Below are 27,265 nucleotides of genomic sequence, written 5' to 3'. Positions count from 1 at the left end.
GACAAAAACTGCTTGGGGACACTAGAAAGCAGACTGGCAGAAACTAGTTACAGACCAACTTCTCACACCATGTACCAAAAGAAATTCTAAATGGATATGTGACTTAAACATTAGCAGTGACATCATAAACAAATTAGAGGAGGCAGAGTGAAGTGAGTAAAACCAAGAGGACAATTTCTACTACAATACAAATGGTGTTAAAACAAACCAACTTTGAAAGTCTTAAGAATTCTGATCAGAGTAACAACTGACCATGATTTCAGATGACTAAAAATGATGTTACTCACTTCATGACAAGGGCTCAGGAATATGTACTTGTGTGTATGTATATGCACATATATCTATCTATCTATCTATCTATCTATCTATCTATCTATCTATCTATCTATTTATCTATCTATCTATCTATCTATATGTCTGTGTGTTTGTATGTATAAAGACATGGCCAATGTAGGAATTTGTTTTGCTTAGCTATGCCGATTTGTTACGCTCTTTTAAATTTTTTTTAAGCTTTTCCCAAGGTGGGAGGAAGCTGGAAAGAGAAATGATTTTTGTTAACTGAAATTTTTTTTAAAATATAACATAGAATCATAGATTTAGAGCAGGGAGGGACCTTAGGTAGCATCTAATGCAGGCCTGCACAACATATGGCCCGTGGGACACTTGCACCCCGACAAAAGATTTTAGGAGACCTGCAAAAAATGTAGGGTTGCCCCTATGCACTCTCCTGTTTGTATGTGACCTGCGGCAATCAACCATCATCAGTTTGTCTCTAGTCTAACCTATCTGAGGCCCAAAGAAGTTTAGCCTATTTTATTTTTGGCCCCTACCTACTGCCAAGTCATGCAGGTCTGATCTAGTCCAACCACCACATTTTATAGATGAAGAAACTGGATTCTAAACAGGTCAAGTGACTTGCCTAAGGTCATACAGGCCTTAGACGATTAGAATTAGATGAGAATTCAGGCCCTCTAACTCCAAAATGAACATGCCTATAAGGAAGAGAATTAAATAAAAGATATGCAGAAAATAAAGAGCAGAGGAGGAGGAGGAAGAGGAGGAGGAGGGAGGAATAGAGAAGCCAGGAAAAGCCTCAAGCAAAAGGTAACACTTGATCTAAGCCTTGAATAGAATTTAGGATTCCCAGAGCTGGAGGACAAGCATTCTTGGCACAGGAAATGGTCTATATTCCACTCATTCTGCCTGTACCTCGAGTTAGCCTGGAACATCATGATTCCTTGCTGTGATGTGAGTCTGTCCCCACCCACAGAAACTTCAGCCCTTGGGAACTGTGTGCTTGTTGTTAATTTCCTTAAGGGAAAAAGCCCTTGGCTGTCTGAAACCCAGAGGGTGCATTATGATCAGATTCTACGGGGCAAGGTTCCAAGGACAATCTGGGCTGCACTGTGCTCCCCTACCAAGCTGTAAGACACCTACAGAGGTGAGTACTAATAAGAGCTCATACTTCTATAGTGCTTTATGGTTACAGGGTACATAACATGAAATATTTCAATTAATCCTCTCAACAACCCAGTGAAATGAATCCTTCCATTTTACAGATGGGGAAAACAAGTCTCCAAGCAGTTAAAGAGATCTGCCAAGAAGATCCCATAGCAAGAAAAGGTCAGCCCTGGTACTGGAGCCCAGATTTTCTGACTACAAGACCATCCCTCTTTCCATTATAGCTTTCTGTAGGTGAATTCATGGATCTGACCACAAGGAATAAGTTAGAATATCCAACTGGAAGATTAGCTAAAAAGTCTCTTTGATGGAAAATTCCTTCAGATGCTCGTCTGCAAAATTCTTCAAAACTTGTGACAGTTCTTAGTTATTGATCCTCATAAGCTCAACCCCTGGGACCTCCTGGGATTAGACAGCCTGTGTAGTCGAAATAGTACTGAAGTAGGAATCAAAATGCCTGGGAGTTCTGGTCCCATTTACCAGCTATGTGACCTTTTGCCATGATACTCACCCAGGCTGAGCCTGTTTATCCATCCATCAAGTCAGGGCAGTAGTACCTATTAACTCTTTACATAAATCAAGGGTGGGTTAGAGGGAATTTCCTTACTGAGATTTCCTTTGAACAAAGGAATCAAGGTCTGGTTAAAAAAAAAAAAAGGTACTTACTGTAATGGTCAAGAAAGGTGATATGGAAAACTATAAAGTGCCAATCCACTGTAAAGTATTATAAGTCAATTTAGTTCAATGAATATTTGTTAATTTGTCCACATTTTTAATTATGTGACCAAGAAATCTTAAAGCACAATCAACGTGCTAGTTATTAACTATTAAAAGAATAAAGACATGAAAAATGACAGTCTCTTCCCTCAGGGAGCTTACAGTCTACTGGGGAAGGGGGAAATATAGCACATACATAAATAAATATGATTAAAGGAAAAATGCTATAGGAACAAGCTTTTATTATTACTGAAACAAAATGTAAGTTTCTTCAGGGTAGAGACTGTTTGGCTCTTGTTGAGGTTAAGATATTTGTCCACAGTTACATAGCCTTTATGTGCCAGACGTAGGACCTCAAGCTCAATTCTTCCTGCCCCTAAGGCCAGCCTGCTCTCTACTCTGCTGCCGTTTCTGTGAAAAGTTTAACTGGATAAACAATTATGTGGCATGGTGGATCGAGGGCTGACCTTGAAGTCAGAAAGACCTGAGTTCCAATCTCATCTCAGATACTTACTATTGGTGTGACTGTGGGCAAGTCACTTATTCTCTCTCAGCCTCAGTTTCCTCATCTGTAAAATGGGTACAATAATAGCACCTGCCTCCCAGGGTCACTGTGAGGATTAAATGAGATAATATATGTAAAGCATTTTAAAGTACTTACAGAAATGCTAGTGATTATCATTGTTGCTGTTGTCCTTAGGTTAGAATGGGGATTATCCTTATCCTTAGTAATAATTTTAGGTAGCTAGTTGTCCATAATATCATAACATGTTGGGTACAGTAAAAATTGAACTACTTTTTTTGTTTTTGCTAGGCAATGGGGTTAAGTGACTTGCCCAGGGTCACACAGCTAGTATCAAGTGTCTGGTCTGAGATCGAATTTGAACTCAGGTCCTCCTGACTCCAGGGCTGGTGCTCTATTCGCTGCGCCACCTAGCTTCCCCTAAAAATTGAACTATTCAGAACCCAGCCTGCTGAAATAGTTACTCTCCTGGAAGTGTGGGGAGGTAGGGAAGAGAGGAGGAGGGGGGAGGAAGAGGTGGGGAAGAGGAGAAAGAGGGGGAGGGGAGGAGGAGGAGGAACATCCTTTTTGGCAACAAATCAATAGCCCCTGAACGCCTAGGAAGAAGGGAACACATGAGAAAGTCAGACCCAAAGTTTACTTTGTGTGCTCTATAAATGGTGGAAGGGAAGGAGAGCTCTGACAGACCAACATGCCAGCAGGCCAATGACCCCCACCCCACTCCAAAACCACCAAACCAAAACAAAGCAGTAACAATGGCGGTGTGTGAAGGGCAGACTCTAAGCCTCACAGGGCTTCCTTGGGAGATAAGGGATTCCCCCAAATGGTCTTCAAGCAGAGGATGAACGATCTGGAACTCTGAGGAGGTATGGATTGATTGTTCAGATATGGGTTGGCCTGGAGGGCTTCTGAAGCCTTTTTCCAACTCTGAGATTCTGTACTATTTTTATAAGACCCTGTAAGGATAGAGCACAGAGGCTGTTTGGTGGGCATCTCCTGCCTCTGTCTGGGCCACTGGTCTCACACAGACTGCTCCCCTTTTCTTTTCCCTCTGTTTTCTCTTTCCTATTTCCTGCCTAATTCAGGTCTCACCTCCTGCTGCATTCTGGTGTTATGAATGCTCCATCCTGAGAGCTGGGATTTCAAGAATCTCACATACTACCAACATCTGGATAATCACATACCCTGTGCTCCTTGGAATTTATACAAAATTCTGTAATCACTAGTCTGGGAAAAAGTTACCCAACACCTCTAGAACACTAGTCACATGACCACTTACAGAGCCCATCTGTTGGGCTCAGAGGACTCCCCTTCCGATAGCCTCTGAATAAAGGAGAGGGACCCTGGGAAATGGGAGGCAGCATGGTGTCCTACATAGAGCACTGGACTTGGGAGTCACAAAGACAGTTTGGCCAGCTGGTCACCCACTCCCAGAAAGGTAGAAATTTTTATTTATCCTGGTTGCTAGTTAAAGTCAGCAGGGCCCTTCACCTGAAAAGATGCATCCAGGGACCCAAAGGGCAAATCTCTATTAAGGAGACTGCCAGACCCAGCTGCGTTGGCTCTCATCAGGCCTTTAGACACCAGACGTGGCCATCGACATCCTTCCTCTCTCTCCTCCCCCTTGTGACTTGTGGCTTCCCAGACCCAGCAGGATGACAAATGTAATCATTTTAAAAGGTCCCATCACCTGCTCAGTCATTCCCAATAAGCCCACACAGCATTATGGAAAGACTGACATCCGAGTCATGAGGCCTCAGCCAGAAGAAAAAAAGATCAAATCACTGGGATGCAACCAACAGAATTGTCAAAGACCAAATAAAAAGCTTCATGAATTCTCCATCAGCAATATAATGCTTCTTGGCCTAAGCAAATATAGACCCAGCATATGAATTGTGATAGGATTGCATTAGCCTCAACAACTTCCAACAGCTGGAGCAGAACCCTTAAGAAATACATGTTTCTATAAAGCTGCCTTTATTGGTTCTAATCCTGCTAGGGTGAAGGCTGCAATCTCTTTCTCTGAAAGCCCCCTTCCTCTGGTGGAAGGTTTCACATTCAAGAGGCATGAATACATTTCTCTGCCCTCAGATGAAGCAGAGAAAAGAAGATCCAACCTAGATAGATGAGGAGCTCCATGTGCACCATACCCTCCACCCCAAGTCTGACTAAGGCTAGTCCTCCCGTGGTGTCTGACTACACGATCTGTTTGGATCATGGCAAAACACCCAGGTGTCCTGTGCAGCTTAGCCACACGTGAACAGAGAAAACAGGGTCATTCATTCTTTGGGAGAGGGTGGGGCCCAAGTTCAGAATCACAGAGAGAAAGTCTGCCCAGAGCCATCTAGCTCCTGAAAGTCCACTGAGGAGAAATAGGTACAGTACAAGCAAAGCAAGACAAACAACCTTCCAATACGCTGGGAAAAAAATCCTACACAGGAGGAATCCACGGAGCAAAGTCTGTCTTCTGTTAACTAGAGCAACACAAAAGTACACCCTCCCCACGGCAAATCACTGACGCTCCTCACTTCCTGCCAGAGGTACACGCCTTCAAGGACCTAACAGAGGCTACTCATCTAAAAATAAAATGGTCAATTTGGCCTACAAACTTTGGAAAGTATATTTCAGGCTCCAGCCACCAACATTTGATCACCCCTTTCCTTCATTCCATCCCCTCAGAAGCCAGGACTCCCATATGCTTTGGTCTTCTGAGTTAGGAGTTTCCTCTTGGTTCCTGGGGAGCTTGGGTGAGATCTCATATCCTCATTCCCCCACTCCAAGCCCGCATGGATCAACTTTCACCCCCACACGTTGTGAGCATTACTTACCCCAACGTAGTCATGGTGACGATGGTATACCAAAAGGAGGCCGGGATGCTTGTGAATTTGCTGGCAGAAGAGCCCTTCTCGGCATAAAACATCACAGTGGCAAAGATAATGATGGCCATGGTGAGAGAGAAGAGGAGGAAGCCCAGCTCCGATGCGCAACTTTTAAGAGTGTAACCCAGGATTCGCAAGCCCTGGGAATGCCGGGAGAACTTGAAAATTCTGAAGACTCGGAAGACCCGGAGTGTGACAAAGGCGCCAGACACATCTTCGTTGTTGGTCATCACCAGGCCAATGTAGTATGGCATGATGGCCACCACGTCAATGATACTCATCACACTCCTGATAAAGCGGTAGCGGCTGGGGGCTGCAAAGAGCCGGAGCAGGTACTCAACAGTAAAGATCATGACGCAGGCCGTGTCCAGGCAGAAGAAAGCCACCGCGTAACGCTCACCACACGGCAGCTCCTTGTTCCCAGGCACCGTGCCACAGGGCACTGTCTCCACTACATTCGTGATGACGGAAACGGCGATGAAGAAGCCAGTCACATAGTAGAAGACCAAGGCCAGCGTGCTTGTGTGCGGATTCTCAAATGCCCGCCACATGGTCTGACGGAAACTGAGCGATGGGAGGGATTCTTGGTTGTTCTCAGAGTCATTGTCATCCATCAGCCGCTCGGCATTCTCCCGCTTGCGATCTTTGTACTCTTCATAACAACAGTCCCCAATGATCTCTGGAAGGATGCCATAGAAAGCCAGCTCATCATCGTAAGCGGAGATGCACTCGTACCGGGGATAATGCAGCTTCCCTGTGCGGTAGAAGTTAAGGACACAGCGAAATACCTCAGGGTCTCGGTCAAAGAAATACTCCTTGGTGTCCTCATTGAAAAAGAATTCCTTCTCTGTGCTGCCAAGGAGGGTGTCGGGGTAGCGCTCCAGCGTGGTCCGCCATGTCTGGAACCTGCGCCCGCTCACGTTGAGGATGATCAGCTCATCTTGCCTCTTGTTCTTGTCAGCTGGAGCCAGGGGCATGGGGCAGTTGGCCACGGGCATCCAGCCAATGGCTGCTGCCCTGGCAAAGGGCAGCCAAGCTGCGACTCCAGCAGCCATGGTGACGCCAGCTCTCAGGACAAGTTACCGTGTCTTGGAAAAGTCACACACCAGGTTGGAGTTAGCTCAGCAACCCCTGAGGGTGAGAGCAGAGAAAGGGGGTGAGTCAGAATGGAGAGAAGTGAAAGGTAAGAGACTGAGGACAGGGGTAAGCCACTAGTTAGCCCCCCCCAAAATGAGGGAGAGACTTTATATAAAGGCAAACCCAGTGGACTACAAGAAAAACAACAACAGCAACAAAGGACAGGGCTACATTGCTCTTTCCCTTTCCATTCCTTAGCCCATATGCAGGGCAGCTAGCATAGGTGTGTACCTGACAGGTGCTGGTGACTCACTGACAAATTGTCAAGTTCCAAGAGAGCTCAGATGCATTTGGAAGGGAAGCGTCCTCAACAGAAAGATCTGAGAAGACGCAGTCTATAATCAGCTCCGAAAGGTTATGGCCCGATTGCAAATTTAAATTGGGAATGGGTAAATGATTTCTCATTAAAAGAATTTAAAAGTGGGATAAACATGCTAATTTTTATTTCTTCACTAACCAAAGCAATTAGGAAGTTGGGGGGCAGGATGCAAAGAAGGAACAGGAATAAACATATTCCTTCTGCTTGTTTCCCCAGCCAATAAGGTGAGATGCCCAAATTAGATCAAATAACTCCTAGGATACCAGCTCATTGTGCAAAATGTCCAGGAGCTAAGCCCACTGCTGTTTTGACCTATCTATGCCTTCACCTCCATCTCACAAGTCAGGGAATGAATGACTCCTCTTCCTCCCCCTTCAGGGCCAAACCTGCAAATGTGACATAGTATAATATGTATAATATTAACAGTATAATGATCAATGCTTGTTGATTGAGATACCTGGGGTTCTCAAACTTTTTTGAGCATGAAAATCCCTTTTTAATGTAAAAAAATGTCAAATACTCCCTCTCTCCCTATAGTACTTGCATTATTAGTGTCTATTGATTGTGGAAGTACATAGTGATAAAATGGAGTATGTATGGACTTGTTCACTCAGTACAATAACTCTGTCCCCATCACCCTCCAAGGGGTCCATGGCCCAAGGGTTAGGAACCACTGTCCTCCAGGAAAGACTCAGGATAGGAGAGTGAAAACATGAAAACCTATAGGACTTTGGTCCTTAGCTTGTCTGTATTCTGTAATTCTTAGTCCCCTTAGGGAAGGCTGTCTTGCAATCAGAGTGACCTCCAGATTCTTGGCCTCCCTGGCCCATTTCTAATATGGTCTCTGCCTCTCCAGTGCATCCTTGGCAAGTTGTATAACCATCCACGACTCAACCCCAACCTCTCCTGATTCCACACACAGATACTCTTATCAAAACTTTGATTATCCCTTCCACTGACTCACTGGTCCTTCAGCTATCATGTTCAGACATCAGTTCTTTGACCTTTTGTGTGGATGTCCTACTCACACATGTTCATTCTAAGTGCATACCTCCATGTGGATGCACTGGCCACACACATCTCTCACATGTATATGCCTCACATATGCAGGCCCATTCTTTCCACTGAACGGGAATTTGTGGGAAAGTGAGCTCAGGGTTTAATGCGGGAAGTGTTCTATGTTACTGTTACTGCATTGCTATTTAATTTTGCAATATGGGTTTCAAGGTGGACTGGAAATAGACACAAAATATATGCATATCCTCTGCCTAAAACTATCTCAGAATCAAATGCCTTTGTTGTATAGGGAGGAAAAAGTCAACTTTCCCTTATTTGTGATAAGGGGTAGATGCAGGAGCTCAGACAACCCAAAAGAGTGGATCATACAAAAATTAAAGCTATTTGGCTTTGGAATGCTTTATCATCTCAACCCTACCCTTTCACCCGAAAAGTCTAAGTGCATTGCCCAGATCACACAACTACTGAGTGCTAGGAATTCAAACTAGGTAAAAAAGCATATTTACTTTCCTAATTATTTAGGTGATGATGATAACCAACCATTCATGTTGACACAGCACATTAAGGTTAACAAAGTATTTTCCTCACAAAAAAACAAAAACAAACAAAAATAAACCAAACCAAAAATAAACCCTGTGAAGTACCAAAAGCAAATATGATTATCCTGGAATTGCAGAATCTTGATGGGAAAGAACTAGAGGTAATAATAATAATAATCTTTACATAGCACTTTAAGGGTTACAAAGTACTTTATCATGTTTATCCACACAATCTTCCCGTAAAGTAGATGATATTATTATCCTCATTTTACACTTGGGGAAACTGAGGCTGAGAGAGTTTAAGTGATTTGCCCAGGGTCACATAGGTAGTAAGTGTCTGAGGCAGGATTTAAACTCTGGTCTTCCTGACTCAAGGCCCAGCACTCTATCCATTGTGCTATCTATCTGTAAGAATCCTCTCTACCATATCCTTGAAAAAAGTATTGTTGTTCAGCCGTTTCAGTTGTGTCTGACTCCTCATGACTCTATTTGGGATTTTCTTGGCCAAGATGCTGGGGTGGTTTGCCATTTCCTTCTCTAGTTCATTTTACAGATGAGGAAAATGAGGCAAATAGGGGTAAATGACTTGCCCAGGGTCACACAGCTAGTAAGTGTCTGAGATCAAATTTGAACTCAGGTCTTCCTGACTCTAGACCTGACACTCTACCCACCATTACATCTACCCATCCATCCTTGACAAGTACCCATTCAGCATCTAGTTGGAGCTCTTCAGAGACTGGGCATCCACAAGTTCCCAAAGCAACTTGCTCTACTTTTGAATAGTTAGAACTCTTAAAAAGTTTTTCCTTACATTGAACCAAAATCCATTTCTGTACAATTTCCGCCCATTGTTCCTGATTCTGTCATTTAGGGCCAAACAGAGCAAATCAAATCCCTTGTTTTAGTTAATTAAATTAATTCTTTTTAGAAAAAATGTAATCTAAAAAAGTAATAATAAATAAATATAAAAATGTAATATAAATAAAAAATTTAAGATAAAAATGTAATTTTTATTTCTGCCCTTTATTTTTATATTATGCATTATATTATATATTCTAACATAATTATAATATTATATGAATAATATGATATTAATATTTTCTATCATGTAATTTCCAAATATTTCTGTACCCAGTAACTACCTAGTAAACCATCTCGGCAGATGGGCTAAATTAGGTTGAGGCCTGAAATCCATCAGTGAATCAGGGAGATATCTCTCCCAAGTATGTGAAGCCTTCCCCTGGCAGAATAAGTAGATGAGAACAATTTGTTCCAATGGCCATGAAGGTAGCTGAAGCAGGAGCTATGGAGTGCTTAGAGTTTTAAACAGGCATTGAAGATGCAAGATTCTATATATAGTATCTAAGTGACTTGTTCAGAGTCACACTGGTGAAAAAGATGAGATTCAAATTCAAGTCTTCTGAGTCTCAGACCAGTGATTTTGACATCATTTCAACTTTTGATATTCAAATAATTCTGCATTCTCTGAGAAAATACCAAAAAACGATCTAAGGATGAGGGAAAAATTACATTTTTATTTTCACCAACCTCTTGCAGGGTTCTTCACCTTTTTTTTGTGTATCATGGACCCCTCTGAAAGTCTGGGGAAGCCCAAGAATCTCTTCTTAGAGTAAAATTTTCAAATGAGTAAAATAAAATGCATAGGACCACAAAGGAAATCAATTATATTGAAATACAGTTATCAAACTATTTAAAAGATGTTAATGGTCTCAACTTAAGAACCCCTGATCTAAAGATACAAGCTCCATATGTGTTCAAGGTGTAATATAGTGGCCAAGCAAGCTAATGTCATCTTAGGCAAAGCTTTCCAGGAACAGAATGGAGGTGATTTTATTGTACTGTGACCTGGTCAGACCACATATGGAGTACTGAGTTCAGTTCTGGATCCCACATTTTAGGAAGGACATTGATAAGCTGAAAAGTGACCAGGATGGTAAAAGGCCTTGAGTTCATGGTCTATGAAGATCGATTGAATGGATTAAGGTATTTTTGTCTGAAGAAAATAGAGTGTGGGATGGGGAAGGATTGAGGGGAATATGGCAGCTGTCTTCAAATAGCTGAAGGGCTTTCGTGTGGAAGAATGAATAGATTTGTTCTGTTTGGTCCCAGGGGTAACTCTTCAATAAGTGGGTAAGAGTTGCAAAGAGGCAAAAAGGGTTGGTTTAAATTTCCTCACAGCTGAGGCGTCCCAAAGTAGAATGGACCAACTTGAAGCGAAAGTTGGACGAGACGTATGTGATCTAAGGGATTCTTTTGGCAGGTATGGTTTGGAGTGCATGGCTGCTAAGGTCCCTTCCGACACTGAAATTCTGCAATTTGGAAAATATTTAGGGTATCTTCATTTGAAACAACGACTTCAGATAATCCTCAAATAACCGAACAGGCCAAATCCCATCATGACAAATTCCAAGGGACTATCTACATTCTTCTCTCTACTGGAGTTTTGCTGTATTAAATATCCCTTTAAAGAGATATTGTCGCTATGATGGAAGGAGCCCTGGCTTGGAGTCAGAAGAACCTGGAACAAGTCCCAGACCCAATGCTTACTAGCCATGTGACCACTGGGCAAGTCACTTATGCCTCTGAGTCTATAAAATGAGGATAATAAGACTTGAACTAACCACCCCACAGGTTATTGTGAGAAAATTACTTTGTAAACAGCAAAGCTCTCTATAAATATCAGTTATTACTATAAGTAGGACATTGGTAAGGACTTAGAAATCTTTTTGTTATGGAGATTTGTTCTGTATTACAGCCCTTTAATCCTTCCCTTGTGAATCAGCCTCTTTTTAATCTCTCAGGCGCAACCCAACTCCAACATTGCATTCAGTTGATCAGCATCTCATCAAAGTTTTCTTTATCTGGTATCCCCTCAGGACCTGGGCACCCACATTTCTATCGGACCTTAACATTTACAAAACACTTTGTTCACAACCAGCCTATGAGACAGATGGTGCAAGTGTTGTTATCTCTTTTTTACAGCTGAGGAAACTGAGGCTCAGGGAGAAGTAATATGCATAGTTAGATCTTGGATATGAATCCAGGGCTCCTGACTGCAAGGCTAGGCTTCTTCCCACCACACCATGCTGCCTTGCATCAAATTTGCACAACTTTATTTGTTCCTTGGTAACACTCTTAGATTGTTTTCATGTGTGGAGGCTCTATTTCTCCAATCAGATTACAAGGTCCCTAAGGATAAGGAATGGGTTAGGCGAACTAAATTCAAAGGCTGATATTGTCTACAACTCACTGTGAGACTTCAAACAAGTTGCTAAAATTCTCTGTGCCTCTATTTCTCCATCTGTCTGATGCAAAAAATAATTAGAGTTTCCCTCCTCCCCATTTCTGAAGGTAAAGAAAGGGTGATTCAGATGCCATATGGGAAAAGCAGTGGATAAGACATCCCCCACATACAATCACACCAAGAAAACAGAATAACTGGTTAGAGTACAATCAATTCCTGACTGTGGTCCCTAAAAGAAGAAAGCTGTGACTGAGTTAATCCCTTGGGTTTGATTTTGGAATGCATCGTAGAACTCCTTTTCCCCTGCCTGGCAGATAGGGGATATGGTATAGTAGAGAGATCACTGAACTTAAAATCAGGTAAGATGGGTTTCAGTTCAGATTTTGACAACAGCTGTGTGATGATGGACAAATAATTTAACTCCACGAACCATAGCTTCTTCATCTGTAAAATGGGAATGATATTTGCCTTACCTACTTCGTAGGGTTGTTATAAGAAAAGCATTCTGCAAACCACAAACCACCATGTAAATGTGAACTGTTATCATTATTAGAATAACATAAGAATCTATCTATATTCTTTGAGCACACAATGACTTACAAAAAGATGCTAAGTGGCTTGGGGAAGGGGGAAGCCAGACTGGATCTAAAAACATCTGCAAAGAGGGTATGCCCCATGAAGAGAATATGCGCATTTCAAATATCACATCTACAAGCCCTCGAAAGTCTCTCCAAAGTCCCTCTTAGCTCTAAGTCTATTGCCTCTACCTGGGTTCAAATGGGTGCATCCTAGCATCCCAGAGAGAATGAAGGACTGTCTATGTAGGATCGCTACATCCATTCCTTCATACACACACACAGACACTCACAGACACACTTTTCTAGGTCATGTAGGATCAAAGGATGGTGACTTAGAGGTCTAAGGGACCTCAGAGGTTACTTAAGCCAGTCTTCTCATTGAGCACATAACAAAATTGAGCATTAACATGAAGAGACTCGCTCAACGTCACACTGGTTAGCAAACAGTCAAGATTTGAACCCAGACCCTCTACCTCCAAAGCCAATGCTCCTTTCCACTGTACCATGCTATTCCTTAGGCCAGAGAAAAAAATTAAGGGCATGGCATGATGTAGCAAGAAGAAAGTAATTAGAAATATGACAATCAGGAGATGGGGATCTTACTTAAAGCATCAAAAGATTTAGAGCTAAAACGGCACCAACAGGTCGAATCCTGATGCCTGATTTTACACATGTGGAAACTGAAGACCAGAAAGATAAGTCACACAGGTAGTGCTGGCAGTCTTGGGATTTTAACCCTGCTCCACAGACTACCGCTGCAGAATGTTTTCCACTGTACTACAGAGCCTTCTCGTTCGGTAACGTCTGTCAGAAGATTTCGTTTCTCTTGGCTTCAGTTTCTTAATCTATAAAATATGGCAGCATGGTATAGGAGAAAGAAGATTGACCTTGGAGAATGAAGACCTAAGTTTGTAACATGATTCCAACATTTAGTAGCTATATGACCTTGGACCTTCAGCTTCCTTATCTGTGAAAACAAAACAAAACAAAACATAACATTCATTATTGGTAACTTCCATGGATTGTTGAGGATCAAGTGGGAAATGTAAAGTGCTTTGTAAACCTCAGTGCTATATACATTGGAATTAAAATAAATGATCTCTAAGGCCCTTCTCTAAAATTATATGATGCTGTAAGAACCAAGAATCCTGGGGGGGGGGCACCTGTGGCTCATCCCCTCACACAAAGAGTCCCCAGGACTCTCTAAGGACAATCTTCCTCTCTACAAAGCAAGTCAGACAGCAATAGTTCTTACTGTGAGGCTCAAGATCCCTTGAGTCTCTTCATTGGGAAAGGAATTTCTTCTGAATATCTCAGAGCCAGTCTTGGCCATAGCTTAGGGAACTAGGGCAGGGCTCATGGCTTCAAGTCTTACATGGACCTAGCCCATCAACAGAAAAACCACCATCCCTCTTCTCAGTGGCTGTCTGGTGAGCAGCACTGGCTGTGCCCATGTGACCCTGGACCAAATTTCAAGGACTGTACCTACTGCCTTGTACGTGCTGTTCCCCATTACAAAGACCCAGACCTAGTTGCCTGAGCAAGTAGCTGCTGTCATGAAGTTACACTCGGTAGAGCTCTTGATGGACCAGATTCCAAGCTCTGCACGTCGGGCCACTGATGCTTATCTCCCCATCCCTTATTAAAACTATATTCTCATCTATATAATGGGAACAATATAGTACCTATCTTCTTGGATTTTTGTGAGACTCAAATGAGATAAAGTTTATAAAGTGTTTTACAAACCTTAAAAAAGCTTTATGAAGTCAGATGTTATTATCACCCTCTTTTTCTGACATTTCTATAGCACTCTAAGTTTTGCAAAGTGCTTTATTTGTATCAATTCAGTTAATCCTCAGAATCTTCTTTGATCCTCAAAACAACCCTCTGAGGTAGGTACTATTATTATCTCCATTTTATAAGTGAGGAAATCGGCTGATAGGTATGAAGTGACTTTGCCTAAGGTCTCACTGCTAGTAAGTGTCTGAGGCAAGACAGAAACTCAGGCCTTCCTGACTCTACACTATCCAGTGAGTCACCCCATCTTTCTTGAGGCTTATTGTCTCTGATTATCTAGTACTCATTGCTGGCTGCTGCCTTAACCAATTTTGCTTCTCCCAACTCCAAGAGTCTGCTTCCTATGCTAATAGTTCAAAGCTTTTTTTTAAGAAAAAAAAGCAGACATTTATCAACCTCAGGATATCAACCAATTTGAGGTCCTCAAAATGTTTTCCATATAGAAATTATATTTTGAAGGTTTTTTTCTTTATCTTTTTTCCTTTTTAAAATTATAAACGTTTTTTACTTACAGTTTTGAGTTCCAAATTCTATCTTTCCCTTCTTCCTTCCCCCCTTCCCTGAGATGATAAGCAATCAAATATAAGTTATACATGTGCAATTGTGTAAAACATTTCCTTATTAGTCACTTTGGACAAGAAAACTTGAATAAAAGGGAAAAATGAGAGAAAGAAAGTGAAAAATAACCTGCTTTATTCTGTATTCAATCAATATCAGTTCTTTCTCTGGAGGCAAATAGTATGCTTCATCATCAGTCCTGTGGGACTGTCTTGGATCATTGTATTGTTGAGAATAGCTAAGTCATTCACAATTCTTCATTGAACAATATTGCTGTTACTGTGCACAACATTCTCCTGGCTCTGTTCACTTTACTATGCATCAGTTCATGTAAGTCTTTCCAGGTTTTTCTGAAATCATCCTGCTTGTCATTTCTTACAGCAAAATAATATTCCATTACCATCATATACCACAGCTTGTTCAGCCATTCCCCAACTGATGGGCATCCCTTTGATTTCCAAATCTTAGCCACCACAAAAAGAGTTGCTATAAAATGTTTTTGTATAAATAGGTCCTTTCCCCCCCTTTTTTAGATGTCTTTGGGATATAGATCTAGCAGAGGTATTGTTGGATCCAAGGATATGCACAGTTTGATAGCCCTTCAGGCATAGTTCCAAATTGCTCTCCAGAATGGTTGGATCAGTATATAACTCCACCAACAGTGCATTAGTGTCCAGTTTTCCCACATCCCCAACATCCAATATTTTCCTTTTTTGTCATATTAGCCACTCTGATAGGTGTGAGGTGGTACCTCAGAGTTGTTTTAATTTGTATTTCTCTGATCAATAGAGCTTTAGAATATTTTTTCATATGACTATAGATAGCTTTGATTTCTTCTTCTGAAAACTGCCTGTTCATATCCTTAAACCATTTATCAATTGGGGAATGACTTGTATTTTTACAAATTTGACTTAGTTCTCTATATATTTGAGAAATGAGACCTTTATCTGAGCCATTTGTTGCAAAATCCCCCACCCAGTTTTCTGCTTTCCTTATAATTTTGGTCGCATTGGTTTTGTTTTTGCAAAAACTTTTTAATTTTATATAATCAAAATTCTCTATTTTACATTTTGCAATGCTCTCTATATCTTCTTTGGTCCTAAATTCTTCCCTTATCCATAAATCTGACAGATAAACTATTTCTTAATTTGCTTATGGTATCACCATTTATGTGTAAATCATGTACCTAGGTTCAAGTCATTTTACAAAATGCTTTCTCCTATTAGAAAGTGAGGGGTCATGGAGGGAGGAAAATCCAAACAAAACACTTCCAAGTCTTTAAATCCTCAAGGCTAACTTTCCCTATTCACTGAGCCAGGGCTGCTTTCTCAAACAAGTCAAATAAGCAATTTAGCAATTTCCAGGAGGTCAGACAATTGCTGCTCTCTCCCTCACCTCCAGCATCTCTTCTCTCCTATCCCCAGAAAAATGCAAAAGGGGGCAGGTTATTCCATTGACTAAATGTCTGACTGGGGTGGGGGTGTGGCCTCCTCTGCATTTAACCTATGTTTGGGCCACATCAGAGCCATACCTTCAGCATGACCCCCCAGGTAAGAACCCAGTTAATTCTCTGACCATTCTACAGTCTGTCACCACGTGCCAGGCACCAACAGCTCACCCACAGTCAGCCCTAGTATGCATTCCTACAACAGGCAGAGCATCCCGGCCCCATTTCCAGCCAATGGCACTGCATACGCCTTGAATGTCAGGGTTTTACTAGGACGTGTACTCTTCCTAAATGGAAAACCTGAAGCTATTTTTGTTTTTGACAGCAGAGTTTGGCAGCAAGTGTGGAGGGGGAGTGGGGGTTGGTGAAGAGAGATACCCCCTGAAATGACAAAAGACAAAAAGCATAGGAGAAGCGGAATGGATTTCTCTGCTATAAAAAGTTGCCTAGCTTCCCTAGCTTCTCTTCGGGGTGGGAGAGCATAGCCCTCGGGTTTAGATTTACTTAAGGCTTTAACTTCCAAACTGGGTTAAAGCCTAAAATGCCACAGTCACCTGGGTGAGAGTCCAGCAAAGAATGCTGAATCCAAAGGGAACTCAAAGGGCAAAAAAGTCAGTTTCTGCTTTCACAGATTTCTTACCTTAAATCTGCCCCCACCATGAGATATTTGTAAAGCTCTTAGCATTGTGCCCAGCACGTAGTAGGCACTATATAAATGCTTATTCCCTCCCCCCCTTCCCTCAAACAGCCCAAAAGGGGTGGAATTTAAAGCAAGGAGGGAAGGGAAAGGATGATGATCTGGAAAGTGTCCTAACTGAGCCCAGAAAGCTATGTTTGAACTTGACTAGGTGAACCATTCCGCTGACCCCAAAAAGCTCAGACCATCTCATCCACAGAAACTCGTTTCTCCTACAGTGCCGCTCCTAGGCCAGCCAGAGCACTCTCCTAAGTGTTTTCCCTTCCTCTTTCACACCAAAAGGGAAAAATTACTTCTCTCTCTCCCTTTTGCGGGTTCCTTATGTACATGCATTTTATGCCACAAGTAGCCTACAGCCAGAGATAAACACACCAAGAAATATATTTGAGCCAACGTATCCACAATATGTAAATATAGCCATGGGAAGGTAGGATCACCCTATTTGCATACACATGCAGAGGCATTTATGGTTACAAAAATCATGCACATAGAAAGTTGAGGTAAAGGGTTACAAAAGATGTGTACATACATACATGCAAATGTATACTGTTTGCTATATAACACATATTTGCTTCCTCAGAACACTTCTCCTGCGTTCTCTAACCATGCAAGGGGGTGAGGAGAAACCACACATTCTCTCTCTAAAGCAATAAAATGGAGATTTTCCTTTACCAGTGTATTCCGGGTTCTAGCACGTCAGCCTGTTGCTTGTATTTCTGTCCCGACCCCAATAACAGCAGGAGGCATTTTATACTGGGCTCGAGTTAGCATCAGAGAAAGCAAATAAATTCAACTTGTCCAGATGACTTCTCTTATCCTCTCACCTACCCCTCTGTAAATACCTCAGAAAACATACCCTTTGGCTCCATCTGCCTAGGTCTCGCAGAATTAACCTCTAATTTTAATAGAACACCTTTGGGAGCGGGAAGACGGAGCAGGGCTGGGACAAAAACAGCTGTTCCAACCCCATCTGACTTCCAGGAGCACAGAGTGCTAGGCTCACTCGGGGTTGGAGAACTTTACCAAGCGCCCTGATTGATTCACTCTCCCTTTCCTCCCCAGTTCCCCTCCCTCAATAAAGAGCAGGAGTACAGAACCTCTCCCATCTGTCACCTTTCCCCAACCTGCGCTCTCCGAGCAAATAGTGCTTCTGGGCTCCTAAGGGACGGGGGCCAAGATTAAGGTTCCTGGCCCCCCAAATGAAAGCACAGCTGTAAGGGATAAGCAGCAAGTGAACACCTAAAGAGAATGCTGGACCTCCAGACTATCGACAAGGGAAATGCGCCCCAGAGCCTGCTCCCTACCCTTCCTCCTGAACCGGGGGGCCGGCAGCTGAGCGCGGAGCACAGCGCCCCCCGCCCCGCCCCGCCCCCAGCACTCCCCAGCCCTGGTGCCCAGCCCCCAGGGCGTGGGGGAGAGACTCGAGTGGGCAGCAGGAGCAACAGGCGTGGGAGCAACACCTGCGGACCCCTTCCCTCCCCCACCTCGTCCCCTTTACCCCACCCCCAATCCCAATTCCACACCGGTTCCTCTTACCTTGGGCGCAGAAAGCCCCCGGCCTCTCCCGCGCCCAGGGCTCACGGGGAAGCTGCAGCCCGGAGCCCGGAGCCGGGGTCTGGCCGAGGCGGAGGGAGCCCCAGCGGCTCGGCGCCGGGAGAGTGGAACGGCGGTTCGCGGTGCTCCTCGGCGAGGTGAAGTCCGCTCGCTCGCTCTCTCCTTGCGTCCGCCAGGCACTCCGTCCCTCCTCCTCCCCCGCCGCCTCTCAGCCCGGGGCTCGGCAGCGCGCCCCCCTTCCTCCTTCTTTCCTTCCTTCCTTCCTTCCCTCCCTCCCTCCCTCCTCGGCTGCCCGCCTCGCTTGCTCCTTCGCTCGCTGCCCCCGCCAATCCCAGCGTCGCGGGAAGCCGAGACCAGCGGGCCACCGGCTGGATGGATAGGTCCCTCTCCCTAGGGGGGAGGCGGCGGGGGCGCGGGGCGGGGCCAGGGGGAGGAGGGAAGCGGGAGCAGGAGCCGTGGGTGAGGGGGATGGATCTGGAGACGAAGACCGCAGGCGGGCTTCTTGGTGCCCGGCGCGTCCGGGCAGGGCGAGCTGCCCCGGCCACAGGCCGGAGAGCTGGGCGCTGCCGTAGCCGCCGGCGAATGGAGAGAGGCGGAGGATTGCTAGCCCTAGCGGCCGGGAGGAGGCCCGGGGGCGAGGGTGTGCGAGGGGGAGTGACTCGGTGTGCGTGTGCGAGTGTGTGTGTCTGTGTATGGGCGGGTGTGGTGCGCGCACGAGCGAATGTGGGGGAGAGCGAGAGAGCGAGAAGCGAGGCTGAGCCTTAGTCTTAGCCTTCTTTCCTTGTGCGTCTCCCTGGGTGAGTGGAGGAATCCGAGTGTGTGACTGTAGCGAGCAGAGTGTGCAACCACGGGTGTGAGTGTGTGTGTCAATATGGGCACCGGGTGGGGGGAAGGGCCTAGCCAGAGGGCCAGTATGGGTGTGTGAAGCCGGGAACACAGGGAGTATGCTGTGTGTCAGAGAGCACGGGTGCCGTTCCCGTGTGCTCTCGTGGTTGAGACTGTGTGGGCATGTGGGTGATGGTGATGCTGTGCAAATGTATGTTTGTATAGAGCTGAATGTGTCCACACGGGAGCGCCCCCACAATCACCTGCCTTTTGGCCCCAGCCACCTGGGGAGGTGTCACCTTCGAGCTCCTCCGGAGGTACACCTCTCCAAGCTCCAGGACTTGTTTATCGAACCAAAGCACCCCGCCCAGCAGCCATTGGAGAAGCCCCAGTGTTGGGGACTAAAACCTTGACACTCTATCTATGCCCCACTATACAACGCTTATACCTTTGCTCTTTCAGGGAGAAGGGACGCTCTGTTTTCTCAAAGGGCATGGCTGTTCCGCTAATGGTCCGTTGTGAGAGAGTACAGCATGGTCCATGTAAGCTTGTTTCGAATCCCCCTTTGCACGTCCCAGACTCGAGAGTCCGAAGTCTGGGCTTCAGAGACTGATCATCACCATCACTATTCCCAGTGCTTGCATCAACCTCCCCATCCCCAGAGCCGGACCTTCACATACAGTCCCTCTACCCCCCACCTTAGGCTCCGGAGCCCACGCCCTGATGTTGAGACGCTAGTGGAGAATGTGGAGAGGCATTACGAGACTGGCCAACTCCAGACTGGGGAGGATGGAGCGTCCTGGAGGAGACTCTGGCCACTCGCCTGTCTCTGGGGTCCGGAAGACTCGGCACATCCCTGGGGTGCTCCCAGCTCACAATACCGAAGAAATCTGGAGCCCAGCGTTTCGGAGAGCCGAGCACTTCAATGGTTCTCTCCAAGAAGATAAAAAGAGAAATGGCTCCTCTAGGTTGTGCGAGAGCGGGTGTGTCTGTTAGTGATGGAAAGGGATGTTGATACGCCCTCAGAAGTTCAGTGTGAACCCCAGGTTTGGAAAAAGAACCCACGGGATCATGAGTCTGAAGTCTGGCTTGCGGAGAAGCCAGAATTTCCATCTGATCCCTTTAGAAACGACAGACAGAGCCTTCGGGGTAACTGGACATTTGACCCGACGATTCATGGGAAAACTTACATATTTTCCTCCCACTTTGGAAATGGAATAGAATGCGTAACAATGACCTGCGTCCCTGGGAACTTTGTGTGGCAGCCAGGCAGCTTGGAAATCTGCCCAAGAGATTTTGAGTGCCCTTTCCCGGAATTCCCCGTGCTCCCTATACTGCCACTCTTTTATCCTATTGTAGAGACACCAACCAGGCAGAGGGGTCTGGGTGAGGATGGGAGACAATCGGTACCATATAGCAGGTGGGTGTGGACCAGAGGGTGAGGTTGCCAGGAGTCCCAGTGCTGTGTTTGATTAGCATAATGATTTGCATACAGTAATAATGATTAACAACAGTGCCACTCCCTGGTAGATAGAGGAAGGATTCAGGAAGATTCTTTGCAATTTTCTTCTTCCTTTCCCTTCTCTTTCTCTTCCCCATCCCCCAAATCCTTCATGGGCACAACTAATTTTCTAGCATCTGGTGTGAACTAGGGACTTTGTCCCCTGGGAGAGGATGCTCCTTAACCCTTATAAAAGGCCCAGAGCTCACAGAACATCTTCCAGTCTAATCTCCAAGAACATTCACAAGAGTTAGCTGTATGATCCCTGACCTTTCTTACTCTTCTTTTTATTATTGCTATTAAGAATAATTCACATTTCTTTAACACTTTAAGGCTTACAAAGCCCATTTAACATTAACTATGTAAAGTAGGTTATATAGGTATTCCAAATGAGACTACAGAAAGTTCAGAAAGGCTGACTTACTCAGGGTCACACAACCAGAATTAAGTGAAAATCAAATTCAGGTCTCTTGATTCCAAAACCTGTTTCCTTTCCACTTTATCATGCGTCCCTCCACCCATCCATCCACCCTCAATCTAAATCTTGAAAGACTTTATATTGTTTCCATCTATAGGTTCCTATGCTTTGAACTGGAGTTCATTATCTATCTGTCTGTCTATCTATCTGTATATATGTAACATATGCCTACACATGTGTATGTATATTACATATGTATATATTGTGTATGTATATATATGTATGTATACACATACATATGTACCTATTATGGGATTGTTCTTGAAGTGGGTATCCTCACTAATATGGGAGGTAGGTAGAAGGCAAGGAGAAAGAAGTAGGGAAAAAATTTCTTTTAGAAAGAAACCTTAAGTAATTGAGTGCTACCTCTTAGGGATAATTTTAGAGCCAACCTGTAATTTCACTGGTGTAAGAAACTCCCTTTACAAATGTAGCTGCATGATTATTCTGCACCTATTAGTCTTAGAGAGGGGTCCAGAACACTGAAAAGCTAAGTCACTTGCCCAGGATCTCACAACCAGTATGTGTCACATGTGAGGAAAAAACTCAGGTCTTCCTGACTTTTTACCCACAACCTTAAATTGCATCTCTCAGAGATACTTTAGGGGAAGGAATTAGAGGACCCTTCAGGTACCTTGGAGCCTTATGATTCAGAAAAAAAACAAAAACAAAAACAAAAACCAACAGCATTTTTTTCCTTTTCCTTTCTGCCAAAGGGAGTAAGGGAACAATAATGATGAGGACGACAACAGCAACAAAAACATTTCTATTCACTCTTATAATCAAGTGGCTTGAAAAACAGGAGACAAAAGGGGATAGGAAAAGGCTCCTTGAAATAAGAGCAATCATAGTTTCCCTTCAGCTCTAAAATTCTTAGAGATCATGCAGTCCAACCGCTTTATTTTACTAAGGGCTAGAGGGATTGAATGATTTGCCTAAGGCCCATACATGTGCTGAGAGGCAGAGCGAGGCTATGGAGTCTGAGGTCCCTTCACCCAGGGTCATAGCTCCTTTGACACCACCCCGCCACCTCTTTGGTTTGTGGAGCTCTCCCTCTTCTTCATTTTCCTGTAGTCTCTCTGTCTCTCTTTGGCTGCCTGTCCTCGTCGTTTCTCTCCTCTGCCTCTGGCCTGGCAGGGATTTTTAGTTGCTTTTCCCCCATGACTCGGCCGCCTTTCTTTTAACTCTCAGCTTCTATTTAAAAAGCTAATTTGGGAGTTTGGTCGATGCTCCCAATTCAGGCATTGCAAATGGGAAATGAAAGTCAGACGGTGCCTTTCTCCAGAAGCTGCCGAAGCCCTGGCTTTCTGTCGGTTTGCCACCAGCATGACTGTGGCATCCAGGAGCTCCGGCACTCCTGTCTGGGCTGCTTTTAACAAGGGTTTGTGTGTCCTTCCCAGCCTTGGGCACCCACGACAATGGCTGTTTGACTACTCTCTGTAGAGGTTTTCGCTGTTGGTGCCTCTGCTCTGTAGCCTTGTGGTCAAGCTCGAACCTCCTGGTCCCTGATAGCTACACATCAGACTGCTACTTCCCAGCAGTCTCAACTTCTACCCCGTTGTTGGCAGCAGGGTTTCAGAGCATCTTTAAAGTGTCTCCTCTGCCCTCTCTGCTTGTGATCATCCTGCTTTAGCCCTCCAGACAGCAGCCGCTTTGCCCTTACTCACATATGGAAGGAGGAGAACCGGATGTTTTGTGACAGACAAAATAAAATGCCTGGGAGCTGAGCAGCAGTTTGGGTATCATTTCATTGGAGCTGAGACCCTGGATTTATTATTGGAATTTTAAGCTTCCTGCTGGGACTAGTGAGGAGAAGGTGCTAGGAAATCTGCTCTGACTTGCCATGAGAAGAAAATGAACACCTGCATTTATTGTTTTAATAAGGAAAAGGTCCCCCAATCTGTGAAATTCATAGTGGGTGAATTTCAAACTGTTGGGATAAGAGAGTTTGAATCCTACAAGTTTTCCCAGAGCACTTTGGCTTTCTCTTTTGTCCCCATCACATTCTACTGCATATTAAGCTAATTGGTGAGTGCGGACTGTCCCCCCAGTAGGTTGTCAGCAACTTGAGAATGGGGCTTGTCATTTTTTATCTTTGTATCCAGGTGCTTTCTGTATATGCACATAATAAAAGTTTGTTGAATTATAACATACAGGAACTGGAGCTGCGATTTAATTGGTACAGTGAACTTCCAGATGAGGTAGGTTTTATTCAGGTCTACATTTTCTCTCCAGATTCCGGCTTTAGGGTTTTGCCTAGACCACAGAGAGATCGGATCGAATGATTTCCCCAGGCTCATTCAACCTTCAGTGTGCCAGAAGTGGAATTTGAAGCCCAGGTCTTCCTGGCTCTGAGGATCTGTCCACTACTCCAGTGGTTTGCAGACTTTAGGATACCTTTCTACTCTTAAAAATTATTAGGGAACTTCCACCTCCCCCAAAGAGCTTTTGTTTGTGTGAGTTATATTTATTGGTATTTACCATATTAGAAATTAAAACATCCTAGTATTACAAAAATAGTTTTGATCTCACAGACCCCCTGAAGGGTCTAGGGGAACCCCAGGGATCTCCCAGGGATCCCTAGATCACACTTTGAGAACTGCTCCACTGTGCCATGCTGCTTCTCAATTATAAAGAGAAGAAATTTAGGGAGTGGTGGGAAAGGGATGATTGGGGAGCAGTTGCTGTCAGCAAGTTACAGCTTTATCAAAGGCCAATCATTCATTTTGTTGGTGGCCTAGGAGGTAAAGTTCATGTTTTTGCAATTTTGGGGGGGAAAGGGTGGGAGATGCAAGTGGTTTGAGTCCCAGGATGCTCTAACCATCAGCCTGGTGTCTTGGCTATTTGCCCAGTCTACTGTGTAGAGGTCATCCTACTCTAGTCTCTTGGTGTCAAAAAGAAGAAGAAAACAAAACTCCAGACGTCTGGCAGGAGACAGAGTTTCTTAGGACTAAATTCAATAAGATTGCCATACTCTTGTTCCCTAGGGACCGACCCTTTCCAATTCTTTTGCCTTTACAATCTTATAGAATAGCTGTGGATGCATGTTGCTAAGCATGGAGTGGCCTTTCCTTAAGGTCAGATAAGAACTCACGCCTTGACATAAAGGGATTGGAGGCTCTCTGGCACTGAGCTTTCTCCTCTGTTCCACATTTTGTCTCTGTGGGTTGGTCAGTCTGGAAGGCTAGCTCAGTGCTTGCACCCTCTGAGTATAAGGCCAGTTCTGCAGGATAGGACTCCTATGAGGAGATTTGCTCTGTGACTTGAGGGTGACCTAATACTTTTTATAGTTCACTAAAGTGAGGAGTGAACAGCAGTAACCCAATCCTTAGAAACTACCTACTAAGAGGCAACTAGATGACATAATGGGAAAGGGCTGGACATCAAGGGGGAGGTCAAGCAAGGGGGAGTAATGCAAGTACAGAGAGAGGAGAGGGAAAGACATGTCTTAGATAAATAGTCTGGGACAATGGAATTTCAGATCTGGAAAAACCTTAGAGATCATCTCATCTAGCCCCTTATAATATCTTAGAGTTGGAAGGAATCTTGGAAGTCACCTTTTTTTTTAAGTCATTTTTCTTTCCAGACACAGTTAGTGTGTGAAATATTTTTTCCTTGATTTTTTTGCATAATTATACATATTTGTTAAAAAGAGTTTTCTTTTTCCTTTTCCAGTTGGAGGGGGAGGAAGCGGGGCTAGTTATAGAGTCATTGAAAGAAAAAGAAAAGAAAGAAAAAAAAGTTGAAGCAAGAAGCTTGTTTTGAAGCATGTTTTTCATGCACAGAAGAGAATAGAAGGAAGGCCAGAAGGAAACACCTACAAGTTGGACAGCCTTGAAAGTTATGTGTTGAATTTATTATATACTTGAAAAGAAAAGCTAGCTATATGTAGTAGAGACTTGTGGTCTCACGTACAATCCTTTCTTTTCTACTTTGTATATGGAAATGTTAATTTTATTTGGGCTTTGATAAGTTCAGAATACACACACATACATATGTATGCATATATTCAGAATATATATGTATACATACATGTGTGTATTTGTTTGCACATATATGGGTATATGTGTATGTATACATGCATGTGTGTATATACATTCATATATACATACATACACACATACACACACACACACATATATATATGAGGCATCTTAATGCAGCCCTTATCTGAAGCATGAATTTCCATGATAACATTCTCCCAAAATGATCATACCCATTATGGTTGAACATCTTTTCCAATGAGGAAAATGAAACCCAGAGAGGTGGGAATGACTTGCCCAATGTCACACAACAATTCAGTAATAGGACCTGGAGGAGTTAAGTGCTCTTTTCTGTACACCATAGGAGCAGCAGCCTGAAGGTTCTGATTTTCGTGGGGAAGAGGGCTGAGGGGTACTGAAGGTAAAGGAGGAAGCTATGGGAGAAAAGGAGTGTTTTGGATCCGTGATAAGTTTTATTTCTCTATCGCCAGTGGCCTCTAACCATTGAAGGTATTTGAGAATATTAGTGAGTTTATCATTTAATCTCTCTCTCTTAAACGCTGCCTGATAGGAAGGTTCTTGTGTTCTCAAATGCTAGAGACAGAGGGAGCATAATGAAAGGGATTTTAGGACTGAACTAGGTATCATAATGAATTATTGAATTATTACGTGGGAGGGGGCATGAAGGAAGCAGTGATAATATTGTGTTTTTTTGTTTGTTTTTTGGCAATTGGGGTTAAGTGACTTACCCAGCATCACACAGCTAGTTAAGTGTCAAGGGTTTGGTCTGAGGCCAGATTTGAACTCGGGTTCTTCTGAATTCAGGGCTGGTGCTCTATCCACTGCGCCACCCAGCTGCCCCTGATAATATTAAGTTTTAAGAGAGCTTTCCATCTCTTTTATCCAAAGAAGCAGTTACTTGTGTGAACCAATCACAATTGACCAAAGTCTACCAATAATGAGGACACTTTTAGATTGGCTGAGAGTGATTCTAGGACTATAAAGCAACCATAGAGCTTAGTCCAGAGCACCTATGTAGATCTTACAGAGCACCTACTATGTGCAAATAATCACAAATCAAAGGATTAATTAAATTCACTTCACAAACATTAAGCAATCTGGTTTGTTTTGTTTGTTATTTTGCAAGGCATTGTAAAGATACCCTGTGCTCAAGGAGTGTACAGTTCTATTCATGGCAATAAGATAAAAAACTGGAAGGGACCATAGAGCTCATGTAGCCTAAATCCTTCATTTTTATAGATGGAAAAACTGAGGTCCCAAGAGGCAAAGTGAATTACCCAAGGCAACGTAGGTTGGAAATAGGTCCCCTGACTTTAAATGCAGTGCCCTTGTCTTAATAAGGGATATGTTGTTGGCTAACTGAAATGGCAGGACCCCCAAAGTCCTCTAAAAGTAGGAGACTTTATAAGCGAAATAAATCACATTGTAAAGGGAGACTTAAGGATCATGTTTTGAGAAAAGGAGAAAAGTCGAAAAGTCCAATTTTCTGCTTTTGGTCCAAATCAGTTTGTTGGGTCTTTTCTTTCTTTTTTGGGCTGAGTGTACATTATATCCCCAGAGAACCACCTCACTGGGAATAGCTGCACCAAAGCCAGTCAGAAATGTCAGAGCAACTGCTGCCTGTCCACTGCCCGGCCACAAGCTCTCAGAAAGCTAGCATCAGCTATGCTTGATGCAACAGTCCTTACGGAGGGATTGTCAAAAATCCATTAGCCAAAAACAAACCCAGAAAACTGTAAAGGCCAATGGCTCAGCCCAAGAAAATGCTCAAGGCAAAGGCTCCTTGGTTTTAAATATAGATTTGTATGAAAGCCAAGGATGGCTTTCGCAGAGCTCTTGACTGCTAGAAGAGCTACGTCTACTGGGTGTTGTATATAAATGGAAGCCTATAGAACTTGTGATAATAATCAATAATAATTTATTTCATGATTTTACTGAAAGAATACAAAATATTCAAGAGTAAAAATAG

The 27,265-nt window shown here is 43.8% G+C and overlaps 1 protein-coding gene across 1 annotated transcript in view; it reads right to left on the bottom strand.

Moving 5' to 3' along the window:
- The window catches only part of KCND3 (potassium voltage-gated channel subfamily D member 3), a 321,579-nt gene extending 303,065 nt beyond the window's left edge, over nt 1-18,514 (bottom strand). The window contains exons 1-2 of the mRNA XM_027860369.1: nt 18,471-18,514; nt 5,530-6,711 (exon numbers count right to left, since the gene is read on the bottom strand). Coding sequence (XP_027716170.1) covers nt 5,530-6,635 — 1,106 coding nt within the window. The 5' untranslated portion in view covers nt 6,636-6,711; nt 18,471-18,514. The remainder of the gene's footprint in view (nt 1-5,529; nt 6,712-18,470) is intronic.
- Nucleotides 18,515-27,265: the final 8,751 nt, after the last annotated feature.

This window comes from Vombatus ursinus, unplaced genomic scaffold, assembly GCF_900497805.2.
Source record: "Vombatus ursinus unplaced genomic scaffold, bare-nosed wombat genome assembly UNPS02014179.1, whole genome shotgun sequence".
Classification (NCBI taxonomy): domain Eukaryota; kingdom Metazoa; phylum Chordata; class Mammalia; order Diprotodontia; family Vombatidae; genus Vombatus; species Vombatus ursinus.
The sequence above is the reverse complement of the archived record's forward strand: the minus strand, read 5'-3'. Positions and strand labels throughout refer to the sequence as shown.